Source organism: Lycorma delicatula, chromosome 1, assembly GCF_047948215.1.
Source record: "Lycorma delicatula isolate Av1 chromosome 1, ASM4794821v1, whole genome shotgun sequence".
Lineage (NCBI taxonomy): Eukaryota > Metazoa > Arthropoda > Insecta > Hemiptera > Fulgoridae > Lycorma > Lycorma delicatula.
The window spans coordinates 166,271,144-166,297,452 of NC_134455.1; the positions used below are offsets into that span (position 1 = coordinate 166,271,144).

The 26,309-nt window shown below is 30.6% G+C and overlaps 1 protein-coding gene across 1 annotated transcript in view; it reads right to left on the minus strand.

Annotated features, from left to right (window-relative positions):
• Nucleotides 1-26,309, minus strand: part of LOC142317703 (uncharacterized) — a 432,460-nt gene that overhangs the window by 93,819 nt on the left and 312,332 nt on the right. The window contains exon 6 of the mRNA XM_075354249.1: nt 14,839-14,908. Coding sequence (XP_075210364.1) covers nt 14,839-14,908 — 70 coding nt within the window. The remainder of the gene's footprint in view (nt 1-14,838; nt 14,909-26,309) is intronic.

Sequence of the window (26,309 nt, forward strand, 5' to 3'; positions counted from 1 at the left end):
AAATATAATGGAGGCAATGTGCCTTATGAGTAACTCTTAGATACATAATTATCTTGGAATCCCGAGCGTTCGAGAGGAAAAAATCGGTTCAGTACCAAATATAAAATGAGGCTGGACAATCATGTGAGCTGGCTTGCAGTTAAACTCCTGGATAATAGGACGGATGTTAAGTGCCTACAGCGGCTGCACATATTGGATTTGTGAGGTTGGGTGAATCAGCTGTATTGGGACATTATGTTTCGCCAAAATGTTTCGTTTTGTTTCACCATTTAGTTTTATTTTTACAATTTTTTATTTTATCTATTTGTCCTCGTTTGGTTTGTTTTTTTTTGTGATTTTTGTGTAATAGTAAGAACTACTTCTTGGTGTTTTCTTTTTATGTTTTGGTCTTGATCAATCTTCTTTGAACTGATCAGCGTATACACTTGTCCATATATTTATTATATACTTGCGAGTACTATTTAAGATATGTATACAGCATACATATGTATACATTTATAATTCTTGAGAGATTTCGATGGAGACCTCTCTTTGCATATCATTTACTTATTGTAATCAAATTTACTTATGGTTTCGGCATATTGGGACTGATTGTAGATATAAATAACTTTACTGCCAAAAATAAAAATTTATACATACATATATTACATATATTTTATATTATATTATATTTTTCATATATTACTTCCTGAGCGAAATAATAGCAATGCCGGAGTTCTTTATTGGGTAGTGTTATGTAAAAGTAAATTTAGGTTATTTTCGATTTTATGGTGGGGGCCTTCAACAGAAGTTCAAAGTAGCCAAACTGTGGAAAATTAATATAAAAGTAAGGAAGGTTTCTGAATAATGTACGTTTGTGTTTTCTGCGTAAAAACTCAATTGCCAATAGATAGGAATTTACGTGAAATTTGATATACATATTTACCTTGTCATTTTTCATAAAATAAATTATTTTATTCAACTTAAATTTTAGAATTTCAAAGTAGCAGCCTAGTTAGTTTTTAAAAAAACTATATCTATCAAAATACTAATTTTTTAAAATTATACTTAACATGTAAAATCTTAAGTATTTTATTATAAAATTGCATTGTAATAAAAAAAAATGGTTAAAACTTGGCAGGAATGTATAAATGGCAAAACCCGACCAGATGAATTAAATGTTGGAGGTGTTAAAATTGTCATCAGTGAAAGTTTAAATCTGTTTCCCAAAGTTTCTAACCATATTTATGATAATAGAATTTAGAATATTTAAAATTTACTTTAATTGCAATTCCCAACAAAAACTAAAAATGCAAAGATGATTATATATTAATCAGCCTTATGTCCCATCCACTAAAGGCTTTCTTGTGAATTATTCATCATCCTTTGTTGTAAAAAAATCGATGATAATATTAGCGAGACGCAATTTAGGTTGGGCGCACATGGCAAGGTATTAAGGAATTGAAGGGTGTCAGGCGAAGATGGGTATTGTCTCCGATATGGTTTGGTTGTATTCTGAATCCATAATTCTGGAGACGCTGAAGATAGAGACGGGTATAAAAGTTAATGCCAACTTTATTAATTACCTCTAGTCGATAATAATGACAATCTCCAGCCATCGTTGAATAAAATCAACGTAATTTGTAAAATGTATGGGCTTCAAGACCTAAGTGGTGGTTATTAATAAAGACCTAATAAGTTTCAAATTGTATTGACAAACATTGAAAAGTTGAGCGATATTAAGTATTTAGGTTGATATAAGCGATATTGTCAAAATGAAATAAGAGTTTGCATTAAGTTAGCCATAACGCAATTTTGTACCAAGTATTTATACAGCAATTGACCCCTTAATTAGGTAATCAAGGACTTACTTGATTGATAAAAACACGTCTTATCAGTACACGGCATTGAAGGATGGATGTTAAAAGCTAATATTGACTTTAAACGATGTCTAGATCTGAAGGATGGATGTTAAAAGCTAATATTGACTTTAAACGATGTCTAGATCTGATGCCTTTGATGTGATATTTTCGTAAAGACGAATTCTTGGAATTTCTCGGGTAGATATAGCATCGAATATGGGCTCTTCGAAGGACAAATAAGGCACTGCAGTTATCTAATGCGAAAAAGGAAAAATTAGTACATGTTGGTCATTTTTTAAGGGGTAACTAAAATGGTCTTATGCAGCCGATAATTTGAAGAAAGGTGAGGGATCGATAAGAAGAGGTCCTTATGGAGATTTTCGGCAGTGGTTTAATATTCGTAATGTTGGATATTTCCTGAGGCTAGTTCAGAATTGAGAGGAGTTTCAAATGATAATTGCCGACTTAATGTGAGAATATATCAAAAGAAGAAGAAAATTACGCCAATATTTTAATTACGGCTTGAAAAATCGAGTAACAATGGAAATATAACGAAAAATATTGTTTTCGCTGTACATTTATAAAACCGCTACTATTATTTTAACACAGCTGTTTTTATAAAGTAATTTTTTAAATTTCATTTAATATAGTTTTGTTTTAATTAGCAATTTAAAAAAAAATTAGGAGGTTTTTAAACAGTTCGCTCGATGCCTTGATCTTATGTCACTATTTTGAGCATTTTTACTGATTTTTATTTTTCTGAATCTGTCTGGGCTCATCATATGCAATATAATATTTATAGGTTATTTTTTTACGAGCCCAAGTCTTCATTTGTGGTCAGTCATTGGTGATTGCAAAATTGTTTCGTTAGAAGCAGTTTCTGTTATCGCCAGTGTGAAACCTATCTCTCCTTGCCTGCGAGAGTAAATTGTGCTGTAGGTCAACTCACCTCGGGAATAGACGGGTGATTGAAGATCAAGGCTTTGAATCTTGGCAAGTTAGGTGGAACGAGCCTTCTGACCGCATTTTTACAAATGTCACACATTGACACTCATGGAATTTTCCAGATATTACAGGTTTGCAAGTTTCTAGGTGGGTTCCCCCAATCGATATACTCAATTCTTGTTTGGATATGGTGCGTTTAGGGATAAATTAGTAAGAATTGGTTTAGCTGATTCGGATCTTTGACCGGGTTGTAGAGTCGAGGACACTGTGAACCTTCTCCTGTATGTTTGTCCCAGGTACGAGAGTGAGCGTACTAAAATTGTTAGGTACTTGAAAGAGTGATTTTTTCCTGGAGGAAGACTTGAAAAGAATAGTTTATAGTTTCTGGCTTCATAAGGTTTGCAGGAAGCACTGCAGAGTTGCTGAGGGAGTTTGGTGCTCTGATACTTAGCGTAGCAGCCCGTGGTAGTTAGGGACGCGTCTGAGAGTTAATTGGCCAAAATAGTTATCGAGATAACTATTTAATTAACTATTAATTCTATAAATATTATAGAATTGTTATCGAGCTCCAGTTAGATGAGCTTAATTCAATTTCATTTTGCTCTGAAAAGGAGCTTTTGTGGAAGGGTGAAGGCCAGGGATGCACTAGAACACCGTTCCGGTACTGCTTTTTGGAAAAAATAAAAAATGTTCTTTCACATAAAATTTGTATTAACTTAAAGCCGATAAAAAATATAAACTAAATTATAAAAGTCAGAACGTACGAAAATGATCCTTGCTTTTGGATATCCGTCGGCAAACGGTGATAAAATAAGTCGCTAAAAATTCAATTTCAGAAAAAAATTAAACATTTGACATGAAAAAGATTAGTTTTGCCTCTTATCAATGTAAACATCGAAACAAATGTGCATTTTCATAACATTGTCATGCAGGCAACCGCTTGTGGCTGTGGACCATATTCTTGCGTTCTGGTAGAATACAAAATCAAACACTCCGGTACTGGAAAATTTACGAGTGTACTTCTGGTAAAGGTATCGATCTCGTTTTCAAGAGCAGACCAGATCGGAGTTTAACACTAATTCAATGTTAAGGAACTTTGCGGCGAGCTGTGATGAAGGAGAATGGCACAGACCTAGCTCCCGAAAGCAGTCCAAATCAAGGTGAAGTTTATTTGAATAGTTAACGTCAGTGGGGAACCTCCTTGGAATACTTGGACATCTGTGGAAAGGAGTTCTCGATTAGCACAGTTTTTCGTTTTGTAATAAATTAAATTTAGCTGACCTCGGCCTTTTGGTTTTTTGTCAAATTAACACTAAAAAATTAAATAAGTTGTAATAGCTCTAACTGGATTAAACGAATAACAAAGTAATCTTCTTCATTAAATTAGCTTTTGGTACGGGATTTTCTCTTACACTGAATAGTTGTGGGAGCTAATAAATAGGACAGAAGAGTAAAGGTGTCCGAAGATGGCCAAAGCTAACAAAAAATCACAAAGCGAAGGCCAAAGCTGACAAAAAATCACCGTGGTGACTAAAATCACTAATGTCACCATAAGTTGACAAAAACACCGTGTAATCTTAAATGTCTACAGAGGCACCTGCGACGGTGATATCCTGAAAGATGCATAGCTGAAAACTGTGATACGGTAATCAGTGATCTCCAGTAAAGCCCATCAGGACGAGGAACGGAGGGAATGGTGTGGCAATCGGAATCGCCACAAGGTGATGTCTTCCATACAATATGTTCTGTGTTATAAAATAAGAATTGTCGTTAGAATCTAATTATTTTAAGTGTTTATTAGCTGTTATAAAAATAAACAATCATGTTACATATTATAACTTTTATTTACGCTGTACATTTCATAAACGTTATTTTCTTGACTTTACATGTCATGTAATTAATCTTAACATATTGAAATTTTATATATTTTTATTTTGAAAAATCCAATATTTTAATCTGGGTTTGAGTATTCGGTTTGCTAATTGTTCGAGTCAATGATCATTAGAGTTTAATTATCACTACATCAGAAAATGTAAACCGGTTTTACGATACAGCTTATAGGCGCCATTACAAAAACGACTGATTGATTGCGTGAAAGGTGGGAGATAAAAGAACTTCAGAAGAAGCCACAAGAATAGCTAGCTTAATAGCATACGTTCTGGTCTAAACCGCAAAACACTGATAATGATACTATATTTTTTTAAGCAGTTAATCACAGAATAATGCTTTTAGTTAATACAGCGGCAAAAAAATCTGAAGTTATGACACGTACTTCAGAGAAACTCTGTTAGAAGATGAATTGTTTATAAAGATGGGAGAAAAACTAAAATGGTTCGAACAACAGTTAATTTTATTCCATAATTAGTGACAAAGAAAGAGTAAGATTTTTAAGATCAACGACAACAAAGATTACTATAATAAATACTTGTTTATGTGAAGAGAGTTGAATAAGGGCACATACCTTAGCGGGGTAGTTGTTACTGCTGCACAGTTCTTATTTTGATCATAAGCCGGTTTCGTTGTGTTTTCTAGTCGCAGTAAGGGAAAATAGAAGAGTAACTTCTTTTTTAGTTAAGATTATTAGTTCTACTACTAGAAGAAAGATACCCGAGTTATTTAAATGTCAACCATTTATTCTGTAGGCAAGGTCATTTGTTTGAATTACATTTATGGCATTCATTACATTCTGTAGTAATAGTTATATAAAAAAAAGAGAATATTTCTTTTAATGAAAAAAGTTTAGATTATTATATAAATAGTTATAATGAATTGCAATTACAATAATGAGAATACTGTCAGAGAAAGTAAATAATACCGGAATTGTGATTAAGTGAATGCGTTACGAGAAAAAAAAGTTTTATGGAAGGTAAGAAGTGTTTTTCTATTTATTTAAAAATGATACACATTAATTATTGTCTATTAATAAATAAATTTACAAATATCATTTATGTAGTAAATTAAATATAAAAATCAGATTTTTTGTGTTGTAAAAATCAGTAATGAATGTGAGATTTTTAAATCCTAACATTTAAAAAATATTTTATTACCACTAAAAGTTTAGTTCGGTAAAAACAATAAGAATATTGTTTTTAGAGTACTACCCACTTTTATACATAATTATTTTAAAATTTATAGCTACTTATATTAAACATTTCTTACTAGAATACTTTCCGCAGAATATTAGGGTAATCTGTCAAATCAATCAATAGGTCAATCAATAGTACTAAATAAAAAGAAAGTGAGAAATATTCAACCCCATCTTTAACAAAACTTTTGAATAAATTCGAAAGAGATTTTTTTTTAAGGACTCCATATATAACGTACTTTTTTAAAAGTTTAAACATATCTAGTACCTTTAAAAATTAAACGTAACTTCTAATCACTTGAAACGTGATTAGAATAAAATATTATTGAATTTGAAGCATTTGAGTAACATGTTAATTACATACTTTAGCTGAGAATTATATGAAAGTACGTATCGGGAACGTAGACCATGTACTATAAGTACAAACAATGAAAATGTATAGCCTCCAGCTAAGCTGAAATCCCATGCTCGTAAATATATGTTTTATAGGATTTAGTTATGGGTTACTTACGTATAATTTAATGGTTTAATCCCTAGATTATAGCAAGGATTAGCAAGATTATAAACTATGACAAAACATTTCTTCGCATCTGTGGTTTTGTGTAATATACTCACTGCTCCCCAACAAGTGTGCTCTATTTGGGTTTTCAGATCAGCTTCGATTTAAAAAAAAAGTGGTATTAATTTTACCTGACTAAGTCAAAAAATAATTTTTTTTTATTGAAAAATATACAACTTTTCGTTCTTGTAAAAGATTTTATTTGGGTTGTTTTGTGTTGCTTCATATGAACTTTACTGGATCGAAGTTCGAATATTAATTCCGCGTGATTGAAGTGATGCTTGTAAAATTAATTTTATGATGATTTTCCGATAATTCAAACCGAACGGCTGCTCTATGAGATCCAAAACATTACCTATTATTTAATAAATACCAATGTGTAAAATTGCCCAATTATCAAAGCTGCCCGTCCCTTTGCTTTCCGCTGATTTGAGTCTGTTGGGAAGAAACCTGGCAGTCTCTAATTCGACAGACAAACAGATCCGGAAAGACTGATTGGAGTCTGTCGGGATGTTAAAAATAAGGTTCCTTTAATTATTAAGTTTTGTTGTAGGAGTTAAAATTTTTTTTTTAAAAGCGACTATTTCATAACGAGTTCAAGGAAAAATGTTTTAAAATATTTTTTATGCTTAAAATCAACTGAGAGGTCATATTAATAGGTTACATATTCCATGATAGTTACTTACTGTGACGACAGAAAAAATATTATAAATTACGTATCAAAGGTTAATGTTCAGATTACAAAAGAGTAGCCTCAGGGTGAAGGAACAGTACAGAAGAAGATAGGGTTAACCGATGCGAAACCATAACGTTTATTAAGTTAAGAAACAACAGAATTCGTTGCAAATTGATCACTTCTTGATTGGATAACATTTATTGCATGATATTATCTTCTTTTAACGATAATTTTTATCCTAGATAATGAGTTCTAGTGTAATGATAAACAATGTAACCATATAAAGTGTTACGTGAGATGCCGTGTACAGGCTCCATACTTTCTCTACGTCATAAAAAATTAAAACATCGAGGAGGATTTGTACATATTATTTTTTTATCCAGCATCGTCTCAACTGAATAATGCATTGAAACTAAAGCACGCATATAACTTAAAGAATTATAACTAAAGAATTAAACATCATTTGTCACACATTAGTGGTGAATTTCTTGGCGTTGTGGTCCCGTTAATACTTTTCGGGATTCGGGTACGAATCCCGATCAGACTTGGCAAAGAATTAAACATCATTTGTCACACATTAGTGGTGAATTTCTTGGCGTTGTGGTCCCGTTACTAGTTTTCGGGATTCGGGTACGAATCCCGATCAGACTTGGCAAATTATCACAGACTACTGAAAAATTTATTCTCATCAGTAACTTTAGTCCGATCAAGAACCTAAAGTTTCTCAAAGAATAAATAAATGGTTACTAAATGTTTTACGCTATTTAATGTTTTTTATTGAATGCTAAAACTTGTATAATAAATATTCTAAAATTTACAGTATCATCAATTATCAATGAAAAAAATATAACAATTTAATAGTTGAGGAAAGATAACAAGTTGGAAAGATCTTTCACTAACGATAGACTTGTGAATGTGAACCGTACTTCCCTATGTTAAAAGAAGCGATGGATTTTTTCGTGGATCTAAAACTTTTATACGAAATCATTTTTTTTATTCCTAATGTGTTTCAATCTGTCCAACTACTAAAAAATGAACAACTCTCCAAGGCCCAATGAAATGAGCATGATTTGCACGACATGCAAATGAGGTGCGATCTTTTACAGACCCAGCCCGACCGTTCCTGATGCGTGTGGTTAATTGTACCCTAACCAATAAAGTACAGCGGCATCCACTGTCTTGTATTCAAATTCGTTTAAAAGCAACTAACGTTTACTAGAATTTGATTCTCAGAACCTTCGATTTCGAAAATCAGTTGTTAAACGACTGATTTGCGACGGTAATTTTACCACTAGACCAACTCGGCGATCTAGAAATAATTATTAGTTAATAAGAAAATTAAATCAGCTTAAAAATGAAATCAGTATTTAAGGATATTATTTCGAGGGAAGCCTTGATAAAGCTGACAGTTATCGCCAAAATTTTATAAATGTTTCTCATCTAAATCATAGAACTGTCTTAATGTTATTTAAAACCACTTTATAATAATTTATTTTTGTTAGGAACTAAGCAAGCAGTTTTGACAATTAAGGTTGCTTTATAATTCTCACCGTAATTAGTAAACCGTCTGAAATGTATGCGTGTAAATCAAAATATTTGTACCTAAGAGAAAATCACTATTCAGATTTAAGGAAACTACAATTAAAAAAATAAAAATGAAACTGGCGAGTCTCGTCATCACACTTCCTTACGTAATGGCAAAAAGATAAATACGAGTAGTTTCAAAGCCTAAAAATCTTACATTACTTAGAACCACCGCCTGTAAAATGGACTCGCCTCGTCTTATCTGTGACAACATTCTTACACAGCTTGCCATTTCTAACCTTTTTTCAGTAACGCCACCTTACCATTGAACTTCATTCTTCTGCTACGCAAATCCTGGATTTAGTTCCTGTTAACGACTCTATCACTGTAAGTGTGGCTATGAGAGTGCGTTTTCTCCCCAATTTTAGATCTTCAGTGCCTCTAGTTAGCCATTAATTTCCATAAACACACTTCCTGGGTGTCATTTTCAGCTGTATAATACAATAATAAATTAGTTTACAATGATGGACTTTATGTCTGTTATAAATACCAATTCATCATAATGACGTGTCTGATATACTGAATACGAGTCATTACGCGCCACATTTAGAGTCTCACAGCTATCAATGATTCAATTTCCTCTGTCATCCTGGAAACCATTATAATTAATATACTTTTATACTTATAGTCGTCTGCAACCAGTTCATACGCCCAGTGTTCCGGGCTGTTTTTGATTCTGGAATCAGCGTACTTTAATAAAAATAGAACGCATTAATCGTCCTGTTCATGTTTCATCAACAATTCAATGTTGTCAATTGAAAAATTTATTCTCGTCCAGAATATAATTTACATTTTAGTTTTAGTGATCTGGTTTTATCCCATATTTTGGCCGATCTGGTTTCTTTTTGTCTACTTGACAGCGTCTGTAATCTTTTCTCTTCATTTAATTTTGCTACATTGAGAACCCTTACGTTGAACACCTTTGCTACAAAATTGATTTTATTATAAAAAATTCAAAAAAAAACATTATTTTCCCAATATTATTAGTAGAAGCATCAAATCAGTAGTGTCAACTTCTTAAATTCCCAAGATAAGTCATACCTTTTCTTCCTGTCTTTTTCCTGTTTAGCCTCCGGTAATTACCGTTCAGATAATACTTCAGAGGATGAATGAGGATTATATGTATGAGTGTAAATGAAGTGTACTCTTGTACAGTCCCAGTTCGACCATTCCTGAGATGTGTGGTTAATTGAAACCCAACCTCCAAAGAACATCGGTATCCACGATCTAGTATTCAAATCCGTGTAAAAATACTGACTTTACTAGGACTTGAACGCTGGAACTCTCGAATTCCAAATCAGCTGATTCGGGAAGACGCGTTCACCACTAGAGCAACCCGATGGGTTAAGATAAGTCATACCTATCCGCCCATTTGTCAACTATTTCTCCCCCAAAAAAGATCTCTCACTCTCACTCACTTTCTATCTTTGTCTTTGACATTTCGATATATAACATCATAATGACTATAGAAAATATACGAGCTAAAAAAAAAAAAAAATAATAAATTTCTGCAAATTTTTATTACAGTAAAGAGGGCAATGAGCAGTAAAACGTAAACTGAAACCCAAATCAGATTAGTTAAAAAAATTATTGTCCACTACGTACTACGTAGTAATAAAACTCTCAACACCTTTTCAAATTTCTCTACATACCTTACCTGCGAAAATATTCACGTAGTTCAAGTATCTTTATTCAATTACAGCAATTAATGACTTGTTTTCTTTCGTCATCCAAATTATGGTCAGATTTCATTTTTGATTGAAGAACTCCTTACATGCATTAATCTAGTAATGATGACTTATTTTGATTACCTTTGAAATTTAAAAATAAAAAATGTCCTTCAACGTCCGGATATAAATTTCCAGTACTAGATCGTGGATACCGGTGTTCTTTGGTGGTTGGATTTCAATTAACCATACATCTCAGGAATGGTCGGACTGAGACTGTACAAGACTACACTTCATTTACACTCATACATATCATCCACATTCATCCTCTGAAGTATTATCTGAACGGTAATTACCGGAGGCTAAACAGGATAAAGAAAGAAGATGGACAATTTTTAATGTAAAGACTGCCCATGTTAAGATTTAATTTGAAGTTGTTGTCAAGCTTTCTGTTTCATCACATTACTTCCGCTTCAGCCGTATTATTTTTGAAATAAAATTTCCCCTCTGTAACTTTTAATTATACCGTTTATAACTTCTAGCTCATTCTTATTTTCAGCTAAAATAATAAGGCAACGAGATTAGAATTTTTTTTATTTTCGTGACCATAAACACGGCCTATCGATTTAGTATAGTACATATTCTTGCTAAATGCATCCTTAGAAATCCTACATTTTTTAAGACCTGTTAATTTTATAACACATATATTTAATTTTTATGTGAAGTGATAAATTTATATAATCTCTGAATAAATTATTATTATTATTATATTTATATATATATATATATATATATATATATATATATATAATTATGTAGCATTATATATGTTCAAGGATTATATTGTTAATAAATGAAATATTACCGTTACTAATTCATGAAAAATAAAGAATAAGAATTCATCAAGTGGGAAGGAGTATTTTTTTTCTTTTTTAAATACACAGAATTTAATCAAGACAAACCACTATAAAAGTAAACAACAAAATTGAATGCCTAAGGAGTAAACATATATAATCAACATTCAACTCATATACCTACCACTAATGAGGTAAAATGAATTTTGTTCAGAAAAAAAAGTTGTTCCGTGAATAATCAACGAAAAGAGGATCATCTTTTATGATTATTCGGCAGTGGAACGGAACAAACTAACGAGTGGTATATCATTGTAACCGGCTTTTTAAAAAAGAATGTATATTATTTTTTTTACAAATGAAACAATTATGATGATGATAGCACAGTATTTGAACGACCATCTCTATTGATTTATGGATCTACACTCATTTTTTTGTCGTTAATTATCCATTTACAATAACAATTAAATCATGAGAAATTCAATGTGTGTAAAAATCTATACTGCTCTATTCAGAATGTCATCAACTATGTATGAAATATTTTGAAAACAAGAAATCTTTTCATATGCTTGTTTTTTAACTCTTTTTTTTGTTTGGAAGTATGAAAATATAAATTTAAGCAGTTTTTATGAAAATTACGAAAATATTTACATTTAGATTACACATCTTACTGGGAAGCTAGACTCTGCAAATTAGAGACGGTGTAATTTCGCTATAAATAGTATTAATTTAAAATTATTAATCAAACACCATGTGTACAATAAAAAGAATATCTTGTTTGGTTGTCCTATATTACGGTAAAACATCTTAAAGCACTTACCTACGTAACAGGCATTCACTTTACAGCTCGTACCCGCTTGACAATCTGTTATCTAATCGAATTTCTTACTACATCAAATCACTTTTAGTATTTGAGAACTGATATTTCTCAGTAGAGATTGGAATCTTTTGGTGCATGTTATAAACTATACAAAGAGTAAAATCCTAAAAGTACAATTTATTTACGTTTCTAAACTTCATTATATAAAAAAAATGTTACTACTATAAATTCCAGACATTGTTTTCATGTTGTGAGTCATACGAATTGGATCTTATCGAGGGATAGAAAAATTCAAAAGCATCTTAATAAATTACTCGCTACACCTGTGGATACTAAATGTAATTAATAATACGGTCACTTAAGGGTTGCTTTCACTTCGAATTAAAAGTATCAGGGTAAAAATGTGGATGAAACTACGACACATCCACAATTATAATTTTCTAATAAAAATAAAAGAAAAAGTTAATAATTGCCACTGTAACTATTAAAATACGATTGAACATTAGGTTAATGCAATAAATACAATGCAATAAATTCCTATTTTCTGACTTCTCAACTTTTTTATTTCCAATGTAAGCATCATTCAGAAAAGTAAAAAAACACCATTAAAAGAAGCCTTACACTTTTTAATACTATTTTTTTCATTTTCGTGTGATACATTACATAAAACTTAAGAAAGATTTTTGCGTAACTTCGAGGGATATGTCTTTTAACTTTTATATTCAGAATGACCACGAACACTTCAGATAGTAATACTGTTTAATATATTATCAAAAATAGATAGTATTCTTTCTATATTACTTGCTAAAAACGAATTCTTTGGAGAAATTTTATAACTTTAGAATTTTCTTCTTAAAATTTAGTTATATTAGTAAATTACGTATTTATTGAAGAAATTGAATAAAAATTTGCTTAGTCATTATTCACATTTTTTCCGTAAAATATTATTCCGACCAAAAAATATTATATTATTAATATTAAAAGAAACTTTAATAACCACCTCCCACATCATAACCTCCCTTAATGAAAATAACCTTCCTTTCACATGATAGTTCTACAATTTATCTACACAAAGGGGTTCAACATGTATATCAGTTTTCTACATACTCATCGGCCTTGTAAATAAAGCGGTCGACAAGCTTGCATATTCCTTCCAAGAAGATGGTTTCCGGTTGGTCACGAAGCCACTTTTGCACTGCTTCCTGCACGTCTAAGTTTGGGAAAAATTGATTATCTTGTAAAGAATCCTTGAGCGGCTCAAACAGATGAAAGTCGAAGAGAACAAGATGGGCTGTAAAGAGGGTGTTCCAGTACCTCAGAATTCAACTTGATGATTTGAACCGTGTGGCGAGCCGTGTGCAGGCGGGCGTTGTCATGTAATAACAACACTTTCTTCGACAACAGACATCGGCGTTTGCTGTGAATTGCTGGTTTCAGCTTGTTTTTCAGTATTTCACAGTAAATCGCGCTGTTGATTGTAGTCTCGTCCTTTGCCATGAAGTCTTCCAGTATAGTCCCTTTTGCTCCCCAAAAATGGTTAGTATTAACTTTCCCGCCGATGGCTCAATCTTGAATTTTTTTCGTTGGAGATCCCGCGTGTTGCCACTCTGTACTCTGATTTCGATTCTGGCCCATAGAGATGAATCCACGTTTTAAAAGCCAGCGGAATATTCTGCTCAAAAATGTGTCGCCTTCCTTCTTGTAGCGATCGTGTAAGCATTGGCAGATATCTACACGTTTGAGCTTTGTGTTCTGCAGTAAGCTGTTTTGGTACCCATCGAAGTTTACGGAAGCCAAGCTCGTCGTAAATGATTTGATAGGCAGAACCACTACTGATTTTTAAAGAAGTCGTAACTTCATCGATGGTAATTCGCCTATTTGCCAGAACCATCTCTCCAAATCTTGTCGTTCGTGGTGGAAGTTGACGAGTGTTCTACTTCCTTCTTCTTCATGCGTCACACTCGTCCGCCACTTCTGATTTTTTCGATCCACGCAAAATACTTTTACCTGATAAAGCATTTCTCCTATTATAATAAAAGTCTACGATGAATTTCAGCCTCTTTCACACCGTACGACTAGAGAAATAGGATCACTACTCGTTGCTCCTTGGTCAGCGGAGCAAACTGTCAAACGGTTGCAAACTGTCAGCGGAGCGGACACGTTTAGACTGCAATAGCCGGAACGCAAATGATGCGATCGGGATAAAAATGCGCACACTTTGCCGCAGTCGTAACAATTCACGTATGCGCAGAAGGCAATATGACTTGAAGATGTGTTAGGCGAAAGTGTAGATAATTTTTGACTCGCCTACATAAAAGTGATAAAAAGCACTAAATAAAAGAAGATTATTTTCATAAATGAAAATAATATAAGCCCATTTATATAAATTAGAAGTTTTACTTCTTTGTGTTATCTTTATTTATTTTCCGCGTCTCATCAGGTAGTTTAAAAGAAATTGGGCTTAATCAGCTATTTGTGTTACTTTAGATTATCAGATAATTTATCTTATTTATTTGCCAGTCACAATTAAATACAAGTTCTAATCAGCAATACAGCCCATTATCTAGTAAATAAAATACGTTATTTTCTAATAGAAAATACATTACTTAGAAACATAAAAAAGATACAACACATAATATGCAATATCTTAATGTCAGAAGATGCTTAACTAAGTTAATACATCTCAAGTGAAATAATGCAATTTTTTTCATGAATTATTGTTATAATATATATATATTGAATAATATTTATACCCATATATTAATCGCAAACATCAGTAATACGATTTAAAATCTGTGCGGTCTACTTACTGTCTGGCTTTTCTAAGCATATCCTGATAGCTATCGTATTGTTCCCAGACTTGCTTTGAAAACAAATGACCTGTGAAAGAAAACAAACATAAATAATTATAATTTTTACGTCAAAAGAAAAATAATTTAATTTCGAACTATATTTAAACTGCTATTGTAATATTTTACTCATATTATCAATATTTTACTCATATTATCTTTGTGGGGACAATTTAAACAGATTGAATTTAATTTTCCACCAAAGTTAAATAAAAATAGAGTAAATCTAAATACAGTCAAAGACTCGCATTATTCCGTAGTTCTTTGTTCCTGCAATTATAATCGGCCTTATGAAAATGCAATTGCTTCTACTTATGTACCATAGCGACCATAATTTTCTAAAAATTTTAAAACGCTAAGATTTTCAAAAAATTACTTATAAAACTAATATTGTAAGGTACAATACAATATTTTTGTACGACTTGCGGGACGCAAAAAAAAAATTGTTAACAATTTAACTTTTTTCAAGATATTTTTATAGTTTTGTAATCCCGTAATTAGAAGATTAAATGTTTTCTATATAATAGTTTTATTAAAAAATAAAATCTGACTATTTCTTGCTTATAGTATATCTGGTTTTAAATTATATCTTGGGGTTAGTCACTTTTTTCACGTAAGCGTAGAATGCAGTACAGAATTTCGTACATCTGCACAGTTATTTAGCTGTTAATCCCTATTAAGCGTTTGAACTCTTTTCTGACTTTGGAGATTCCGTATTTATTTAATAAAAAGGTTTTTTACTTCTCAATTCTTTTTCTATTCTATCATCACTTTATAAAAATTTATAAAATTATTGTAGTGCTAGAATGGTGTTGTTAAACTTGTGAATTCAGAGCAAAAAATGTCCTGTTTTTAGTGAAAGCCGAAACAGTGCTTTTTTAAATGGCTGCCAAATTAAAACAAACAATAAGAACATTAAAAAAGTACTTAAACGGTATATATATATATATATATACCGTTTAAGTACTATATATATATATATTTTTTTTTTTTTAAATAAAAAAATTAAATATTTTTTTTAACAGAGTTGTAGACTATTCACTGCCAATAATATAGGCCAAAAAATGTACATTTTTACGAGAAATTTCCGAAATTTCAACAGGCTTTCTTTAAAATAAATTGTTAATCATAGAATTTACGCAGAATAAACTAAGTTATGATGACCGTTATCGTACAAGTTCAATTTTTCAATTGATTTCAAGATTGTATTGTATTCTTACAAGAGTGTGGTAATTAAACCAAAAGTTACGGAATAATTTTATTAATGAATTTGTTATAAGAATATAATCATCAAATATTAATTTTTTAATTTAAAATTTTAATTATATAAAATATTTATTTTATATAATTGCAGTATATTTACGCAATGTAAGTTATCTGTAAAAAAAAATTATATTTATTTTTGTATTTTAGAAGATATTAGCAAAAAAATTAATAACTGACATTGATAAACTACAGTAAAAGGAGAAAGGTTTTTAAAAATATTTCTTTCTTCTACAATGTATGCGAGTAAAATTTTAAGATAATTTGTCAATTTCCTTAGAAGACAATTCACCTATATAAGGAATCATCATTGAAAAGACTTCCACGTAGGAATTGTGACTACAGGTGCGGCAAAGTAAAAGAGTATACAGGTGTGAAAGGCTCATTATAAAACCACTTTCTTCTTTACAACTTTAACGTTATTTGATTAGTATCGTGACAAAGCGACATTCAACCCCTTTCAAAGAGGGAGAGGAACGTTTTGATGACCCTTCATATTTCATACAGATGTTGAGCTAGGAATAATTTGAAAACTCTTTAACTTACGTTACAGCTGCACAATAGAATAACTGGAACAGCAATCGGTTACTGAAATAAGACCGGCCAAGTTACTTCCTTGTAAGCTTTCTCTTGGGCATTATATACATTTATGTTTACTAGAGTTCCACGATATATATATATATATATTTTAATACTAAAAATTAGTTAAATACGACTATTTCGTGAGTAATAAAGCTGTTACATTAAGCAGAATACTGAAAATAATGAAGTTAAAACACTCCGTTTAATTAGTCGTTTCCAGTAATACCTGTTAACATTTAACGCAACAATACAGAATTAAATTTAATCATTTACAAACAACGGATCATTAATTTTTATAAACTAAAATTAATTTATCTAAAATTTACATGAATTTAAACTTTTTTATTAGCTTCAAGCTAATATTTTTCACGACGAAAACCTATCATACGAAAACGTTTTTACCAATCAGTGTATAGGATAGCTGCGATAACTGAGATTATATAAAGAAGTTTAAGTTTAATCTATAAAATATTCATTCACACATGGTTCAGTTTTAGTGTATTTCTATCTAAATTTAGTTCATTTTTCAGTACTTTAATAATAATCCTCGTTAAAGTTCCGCGGAACTTGGGATACCTACCAGTACATACATAAAAATACCTAAACCTTTTCTTTCTGGACGCTTACGTAATTACGTTTTCGCTTCAGAAATACGTAAATTCTTAAAAAAAGTTGTCCTTTTTGAGGAAAAAAGTTATTTATATTACATTTAAGTAAAAAAAAATAGAATAAAAATATAATGTAAGCATTGTAGTAGTCCATATTGCGAAATACTTGAATTACGTAATATAAGACAAAATTCACAGTTTATGACGACCGAAAAAAGATTGATTAGTCAATTGTCAATGATATATTTTGATGTATTTTTCTCAGATCTTTTATGGAAAATGATTTTGAGTAGTGAAAAATAAATGAAAATCTTGCAAGGAAATACCAGCAGCTATTAAAAACAATTTTAAGTTTAGGAAAGAAAACTTTTACGATAATCAGTTTGCATTAAACATTAAATAGAAAACTGAAGACGACTAGTAGAAAATTTAGTAACTGGTATTGGGATTATGCGAAAATTCTTCACATGGTATTATTGTATTTTTGAAAAATCTCTTCACACTCGGTTTGAGCACATGCTTATATGAGAGAGCTTTCCGTATCATTCAAATATTATTTAATAAAACATACAATATAATTACGTAAATATAGATGGAAATTAATATAATTTATATTTTTATTATTTTTTTTAAATAAATAAAAATAGTAATCTTGTAAAACACTCGGTAAACTTACTAATAAATTTTCATTGGCCTCATTTTTATTATTATTATTACACTATAAGTTTACGTGAACTGTTTTTATTTAGTTTATATTATATGATTTTGAAAACATAATATCCCTTTGAAGTTTATATAAAATGTATTACTCCTTGCAAGGAGTTTGATATCTAATTTTTGTTTTAAATAATTTGTTTGAGATTCACTCGTGAAATGAAAATCGTAAAGCAAATATAAGTGTTATAAAGAACATGTTTAACACCTCTTCTAGTTTCTCAATAAATATGGTTATAATTTTATAGCTGTTCACTTTTTGAATAACTGCCCTAAAACATTTTTCTACTATCAAAAAATTATTTTCTTCCAATTACTGGAGAAAACATAACTTTTTTAAACGCCCAATAATTACTGAAACGAACTGAAGTTTTACGATTATTTTAACATGTTAACTGCATATTTAAGACATTACACGGGAAGAACTTAAGTAATTCCACACAGTCACACTGACACTGCCGTTAACACTTGTTTTAAACGCTAAATGTAATGATGAATTTTTCTTAAAAAATAAATTACTATATTTAGATTCACTTACAGAAAATATTTATAAAATATGGGTTCAAAATTCAATTATCCATTTTATTAATTTAGAAGTTTTTATCGTCAGAATTAACGCTAGGAACAAAATAAAAAATATGTATGTAGTTAATGTATATAAAAGAAACTTTATATTAATAAGTAATAAGTAAATAATACTTTGATTTTCTAATTATTAATAAAGTACATATATATATATATACATATATATATATATATATATATATATATATATAAACCGGTCTGGTACGCCTCCTAAGCCCTCGGGGTCCAGGTGAGTCCCGGGGACAACCTAGGGGCTTCCCGAGGCTTCTAAGGATCACGGGGCCAAATCCAGGAATGCAGAGCTCGCTTCGCTCGCCATTCCCGTTTAGTCAGAGGTTCCGCCCCCTGGAGCCCCGCATTCCCTTACCATCATGTTGAGATAATAATACTGATAAACAACAATGAAGGAATTCAGACTTTATAGAAACCTGAAAAAGAAACTAAATTACACAAGACTGAATAATTGTGACGGTGGTAACTGAAGTACATACACCTTTGACAAGGAAAACTCCACAACATATTTCAGTTGCCATTGTGACAGAAATATAAAATTAAATGGATTTTTTTTTTAATGACTTATAATATCTCTAATTCACAATTTCACCCCGAAAGGGTCAAGGGCCTCGATTTATGACTTAAAACCTTCCCTTTGATAACACGAATGTATCCTGCAAATTTGAAAGGTTGGTTGGTTCTCGCGTGATGCGAAAACATTCAAACAAACTTTCGGCTTTACTTATAAGAAGTTTATATATATACTCTTTTTTGAGTTGTTTATGTTTATTGTTATTATTCACCATAAACTTGAGATTCTTTTCAGTAATCCTTTTTTGCATGTAAATTTATGAGCTAAAAAACTTCAGAAAGAGAAAGTTAATAAAACACAATTCAATTATTTGATGGTTAAGTATGTAGGAAATAAGTTTAAGTTGAGAAAACTGACGACCGCTCCGTAGATTTAATATAATTACTAATGGAAATTTTGGTAGTCCGTAAGCAAATTTCAAGCTGGTAACCTAAATTCATGTAAATAGTACAGTAATTACTTTTAATAGAGTTATTTGGTATTTCTTCAACATTCTACAACCAGCAGCGCATAATAATAATAATGAGTTTATTAATACTCTATCATGCAGTCTGAATAGTTAAGTTATGCTTCTGTCAAAAAAAAAAAACAAAAAAAAAAACATGACCAAAGCCTTAATATTTAAGTTGAAATAACATTAAGCGAACAAAAACATTTTAACACTATTCACTATAAAGATTCAAATAGATTTTTATTTAGAAAGCTTTTAGACGAGAGAGAAAGAAAGGCAAGAGTTTTATTAAAAAACAAATATATATATATATAATTATATTATTATATATATATATATCTATACGTATATATACACGTATATATTAAATGAGTTTTAAACTTCATACATTGTTTCATTTATTGTAACCAAAACTAAGTGTATTATTTTCGTGCTTTTATTTTAAATAAATATAAATATGTATTCAAGAAAAACTAGATAGATTATTTAGAAATGTGTTTGAAACTGATTAGATTTCCATAAATTGCCGATTTTTTGAGATTAAGGTGAATGAAGATGGAAACTTCAAAGAAGAGCTTTGACGTACTATTCATCACTCCGATGCTACAGCATCGCAGTGATGAATAGTACGAGGAGTCGGTGCGCGGTTTTTATTTGAGATTTATTTTTCACAATACTGAATCTGTAAGATTTTTATGTTAGCCTCCCTCCTAAATAAGGAATAAAACTCCTACTTTAAGAAGGTCTCGTGAAAGAAAAATCCTGTAGGCTCAGAACACTCATTGAGCTTGGCAAAACTTTCTGTTAATCCTATCAATAGTTCTTGCATAAAATCTCTTATCACTACCTTTAATGAATTTTTTTATTAATCAAATCCAGTTAAATATGTTTTCATCGAGTGTTTTTGCCTTAAGTAGAAATCCTCCGATCTCCGTGGCGGAATGGAAGCGTCTCGGACTTTCATCTGGAGGTCCCGGATTTGAATCCCGGTCAAGCATGGCATTTTTCATACAATATAAAAATTCCATTTCCATATCCTATGCACAAGCTTCAATCTTATACGGCGATATCATCAAGCTTTAACTGAAAAATCTTAGTAGTATTCCAAAACAATAAAACTGAAATTTTTTAAATATTAAAAAAATACTTTAATTAATATTTCAATAACCTAAAATTTAAATATATAACTGATAATGATAACAATGGGTCAGTTCATTTCTTTCGTACTTATAACAAATTTGTTCAATGACATTAATTAAAGGTCAAAAATTCGAGCGGAAGGTATCGGCTTTGAATCTCGGTTAAGCTTGTTTGATGTTTTTTATACGAACAAAAGTTTACACAATAAATTCATTCATAATTTTCAGGATCATGCGGTGAGTTAATCATCCATAAAACACAGTTCTAAAATTAAATATTTTTAAAAATATTTAATTCACAATTTTAATATTTTAGTTGGTCATTATTGACTGATAACGAATGCGTCTTTGTCAGTAAGAATAAACGGAATAATGAAAATAAAATTGTATTTATTACTTTATATTACATAAACTCTTACAAATATTATTATACAAAAATGTAGTATTTTAATAAACAATTTTCAACGATGCAGAACACAATACTTCTCAGTATATATGTGTATATTTATTTGAATATTTTATAAGTAATAACTAATTAATTGTAAAAATAATATCATGTAACATTTTAAGTCGATTCCTTCATTTTTATGAAAAATATTCATAAAAATAACTGTATTTAACAAGCAACCAATTGGTTTCACTGCTGTAAGAATTAGATACACTGTTTTTTATTGCGCTTATTGACATAGAAATTTATTCATCTGCAAAAGTAAATACTCGGTAATTTAAAAATTCCTTAGACACAACGTTATAATCATTGTGAATTAGCTTTCAAAGCTTTGTAAAATAAAATTGAAACTATTTGCAAATAACAAGTCGTAAAATTATTGTTTGGAGAAAAAATTAAGGGTGCGGTATAATAAGCCAGAATTTGCGCAGCTGGAGAAAGTATTGTAATAAATAATTTTTACTGCTATAATAAACTGAAACTATTATTAACTAATTTTTAAGTTGAAATAAGCGAAGAATATATAATTAATGAAGAAAATGATTCATATTCAAGAACATAAAACATGAAGTTTAAATATTAGTTGTATTTGTAGTATAATGACGAAGAAAACGCAAATGTATTTTCCGATCAGGTTCCACCTTAGTTTATTTAAAACTAATCTTTCATCATTCATTTAATGAGACAAAAACATCAATGGACTTCAGGTATTAAGTAATTGTAGTTATGAAACAGACTTGTCGCTTTCATTGAAAATCAAATATTTATCATATTTACTGATCACTTTTACTTTTAAAATGATTGCAAAATAGGCTCTTTCTTTTAAAATGAATATTCTATTAAAAACTGTCAAATAATCTATTTGCTTGCTATACAAAGTTATTCATTTCACAATATTCTACCATTATTTAGATGTTTAACTTTCAAGTAAACTTCTACTTTTAATACTTTCTATTGCTTACACAAAATGTATAAATAAAAATCTAATCTTTGTGGATAAAACCTCCTATAATTGTCATCGGTCTTTTACCCGTAAGAAAAACCTTCACCAGTGGAGAAGCGAAACTATATGCTCTAATTTCCTAATTATTTCCATAACTAATTTCCATTTGATTTTACCAATAATTGTTTAGAAATAAAATTAGAAGGTTATAGTTTGAGATATTTTTCTGATTATTCATTAATACCTAACTACCAGTGGAGGAAGTTGTGATCTTTAAGTCTGTGTTATTTCAGAACAGCTGCATTAATTTTTATAAATTAGAAAACACACTATGCGTTTCGTGTATGCGGAAAAAGAATGGTGTTATGACGGTTTGAGAAAATAGCGGAGGCAGAATGAACTAAAATCTTCTATTTTTCTGTCGTTCTAACATTTCGAAAATACAGATTTATTTATTTCGCTGAAATTATCGGATTAAACAGGTATACAGTGAATTTAAGATGAAAAATTTAATCAGTTCTAGAGATATGAATTTCTATACAATAAAATTTAAAGCCAGACAAGCAAACAACGATATTTTTCCTAAATATATTTATAGAAATACTTTTGGTCATTTTACTCTTCCGATCTCCCGCTCTCCAAAAGTTAGACTCTCATACGTGCTCCATACAGTACATGGATATAAAATAGATTTTAGAAGAATAATTTAACGCACGATTGAAATAAATCGTAATTGATAAATTTAAAAATGTTCGTTTTGTCCAGAACAACGAATGTGATATTTATTTTATATCACAGCGATATTTGAACGTACGCAATATACTGGATCACTGAAGATATTTTTAAACCAATCACTTAACTTGTACAGATATAAGTTAAATTATCGAAAAAATGGGAGACCCACTTCAAAATCTTTAAGATGACAGAACAAAGTTTTAAGTGCACGCCCCTCAATAAGCAGGATATTAACAACGGGAGATTAAGTAAAACTACCGTAAAAGTGTTTGCGACATGCTAAATACGTATATTAACGTAAAAGATGAAAGAATGGACAAGTAAGAGCTAGATAAATTTGGGGGATCGTACCCTAAATCACGTAATTTAGAAGCCAAGACGGTTAAATTTTATGTCGATTAAGTTCTGTTTGGATAATCCTTAAAGCCAAAACATGACACAATATTCGTTTGAAAAATTATAAAACACGTTTCTAATAGAGAAAAAGCGATGCTCTCAATAATTTTATGAAACGTCATACAGCCTACGTCTCAGTAAAAGTTCAACGAGACCAGGTTTCGTTATAAACGGATAAGGGACGCAGGAGAGATAGCTTAACAGATAAAACTTCACTTTTAGGTTTATAGATGTAAATAATTGTATGCCAATTGAACTTATTAATGGAACTAAAACACTTTCTGTTCAGAATTAATATTCTTATGGGAACAAAGTTAGGAAATGTAAACTGTGAATCATTTGTTTTCGATTCAGCAGGATATACGGATGAAAGCCAGTACAGGAATAATAACAATGCACGACGTCTAATTCTGTTAAAATATAGTCTACTAATATACATTTTATTCAGTGTGCTGATAAATTATTACGTACAGTATATTATAATAATAGTACTTAATTATAACATTAAACAAGCTGTAATAACATTAGTAATCTAACAAAAATTAAAGCTGTTGAAGGTTTTTAAAAGGTCCAAATAAAAAAAAGTAAAAGTTAAAAAATTTGGAATAGGTATAACTATTTATGCAGGGTAGTCGACAAATCTTTGTTGTGTAAAGTCTTTTGCGTTCATGGTACAAATATCTTTACATGATAGCTTCAGTGCCAGTAATTACTAGGTTATAGCATTCATTAAATTTCTATTTTACCTTGCAATTATTTTAGCATTTGACTCAAAACACACCGTTTAAGTTGTGACGCTAGCATTTTGTATCGAGCATTAATATCTAATAAACTAATATTTTAAAATGTAAACATATAATCTACATCAAACAAATGTATAACATATATGACCTGTTGACTTTCATTTTCTTACCATTTTAATTCATTTTATCATTTATTTAGAGTACTTTCTTATTCTTTCCTCGAAGAAAGTTATTGCCGGTCGGTGAGTTTGCTGATAGTTTATTATTTTTTTTTATTTTTAATGCGGCTTCATTTTTAAATTGTTTAATATTTATCCTTGTCAGAATTCCTTAATTACAGTTCATAGATACAAATATATTATGCCTAGAAAGGTATGGCAATAGTCTGTTAAGTTGTATACGTTAATTCAGAAATTATTACGTAGGACTCAAATTAGATATATCGGATGTCATTAAGTCATTGTTTTAAACCAGCCCAACCCGAACGTAAAAGTATAATTGCATGATAATATTCGTACAAGATAGACACAAAACATTTTCTACTAGAGACGGAAAAGTATAAATTTTTGATCATTTATAACAATACTTATTTTTAAAAAATACTGAATTTATACATGCACCAGTAAGTAGCAGTAAGTGCTATTAAGGAGCTGAATGGACCTCGGGATTGCCATGAGGGATCTGCGGAGGACGGTTCATGGTGCCACCCTTAGTTACACGAAGAGACAGGTTAAAGAGACTGTCATTCAAACATATGAGGAAACGGGTTTCCTCATAATGGACAGGCTAAATAAAGGTGTGCCACTCGAGGAAATGGTCGACTTTATTGCAAAGAACTGGCACAGGGAGGCATATGAGAATAGGAAGGTAGGTTTGCCCGATAGGAGAGAAGGTGCACTAAAAATTTTGACAATAATTGATATTAAAGAAAGCACAGATTAATTGATAGTCTAGCTGCGCGCCATCCACAGATGGCATGCTTACAGAGGGTCCCTTGTATTAGAGCGGGTAACGTCTTATCGGCGAAACTGGAGGCGAGCATCATCGGTGAAGAAGCGGGCGAAGTTCCGATTACGAATAAGTATCATGTGGCATACGTTGACACTGTGGAGGACTCAGACCTTTCCCATGTATAATTGATATCTTCACGAAGGTAAGAAGAAATAACGGCGATATATTGACAATATGCAGGTGGAAATTTATAGGCAGGGGTCTGCCACATATGTACGCAAAATATTGAAATGTGAAGGAAGGATGACGGGGCAACTGTTCTGCATGATTTCCCCTATGAGTAGGTTCCCCGCCTCTTGACAGAGCAAGGTTTTGGAGAAAACAAAGCACAAGACTGAGACATTGATTTTATTGCGCTTATTGACATAGAAATTTATTCATCTGCAAAAGTAAATACTCGGTAATTTAAAAATTCCTTAGACACAACGTTATAATCATTGTGAATTAGCTTTCAAAGCTTTGTAAAATAAAATTGAAACTATTTGCAAATAACAAGTCGTAAAATTATTGTTTGGAGAAAAAATTAAGGGTGCGGTATAATAAGCCAGAATTTGCGCAGCTGGAGAAAGTATTGTAATAAATAATTTTTACTGCTATAATAAACTGAAACTATTATTAACTAATTTTTAAGTTGAAATAAGCGAAGAATATATAATTAATGAAGAAAATGATTCATATTCAAGAACATAAAACATGAAGTTTAAATATTAGTTGTATTTGTAGTATAATGACGAAGAAAACGCAAATGTATTTTCCGATCAGGTTCCACCTTAGTTTATTTAAAACTAATCTTTCATCATTCATTTAATGAGACAAAAACATCAATGGACTTCAGGTATTAAGTAATTGTAGTTATGAAACAGACTTGTCGCTTTCATTGAAAATCAAATATTTATCATATTTACTGATCACTTTTACTTTTAAAATGATTGCAAAATAGGCTCTTTCTTTTAAAATGAATATTCTATTAAAAACTGTCAAATAATCTATTTGCTTGCTATACAAAGTTATTCATTTCACAATATTCTACCATTATTTAGATGTTTAACTTTCAAGTAAACTTCTACTTTTAATACTTTCTATTGCTTACACAAAATGTATAAATAAAAATCTAATCTTTGTGGATAAAACCTCCTATAATTGTCATCGGTCTTTTACCCGTAAGAAAAACCTTCACCAGTGGAGAAGCGAAACTATATGCTCTAATTTCCTAATTATTTCCATAACT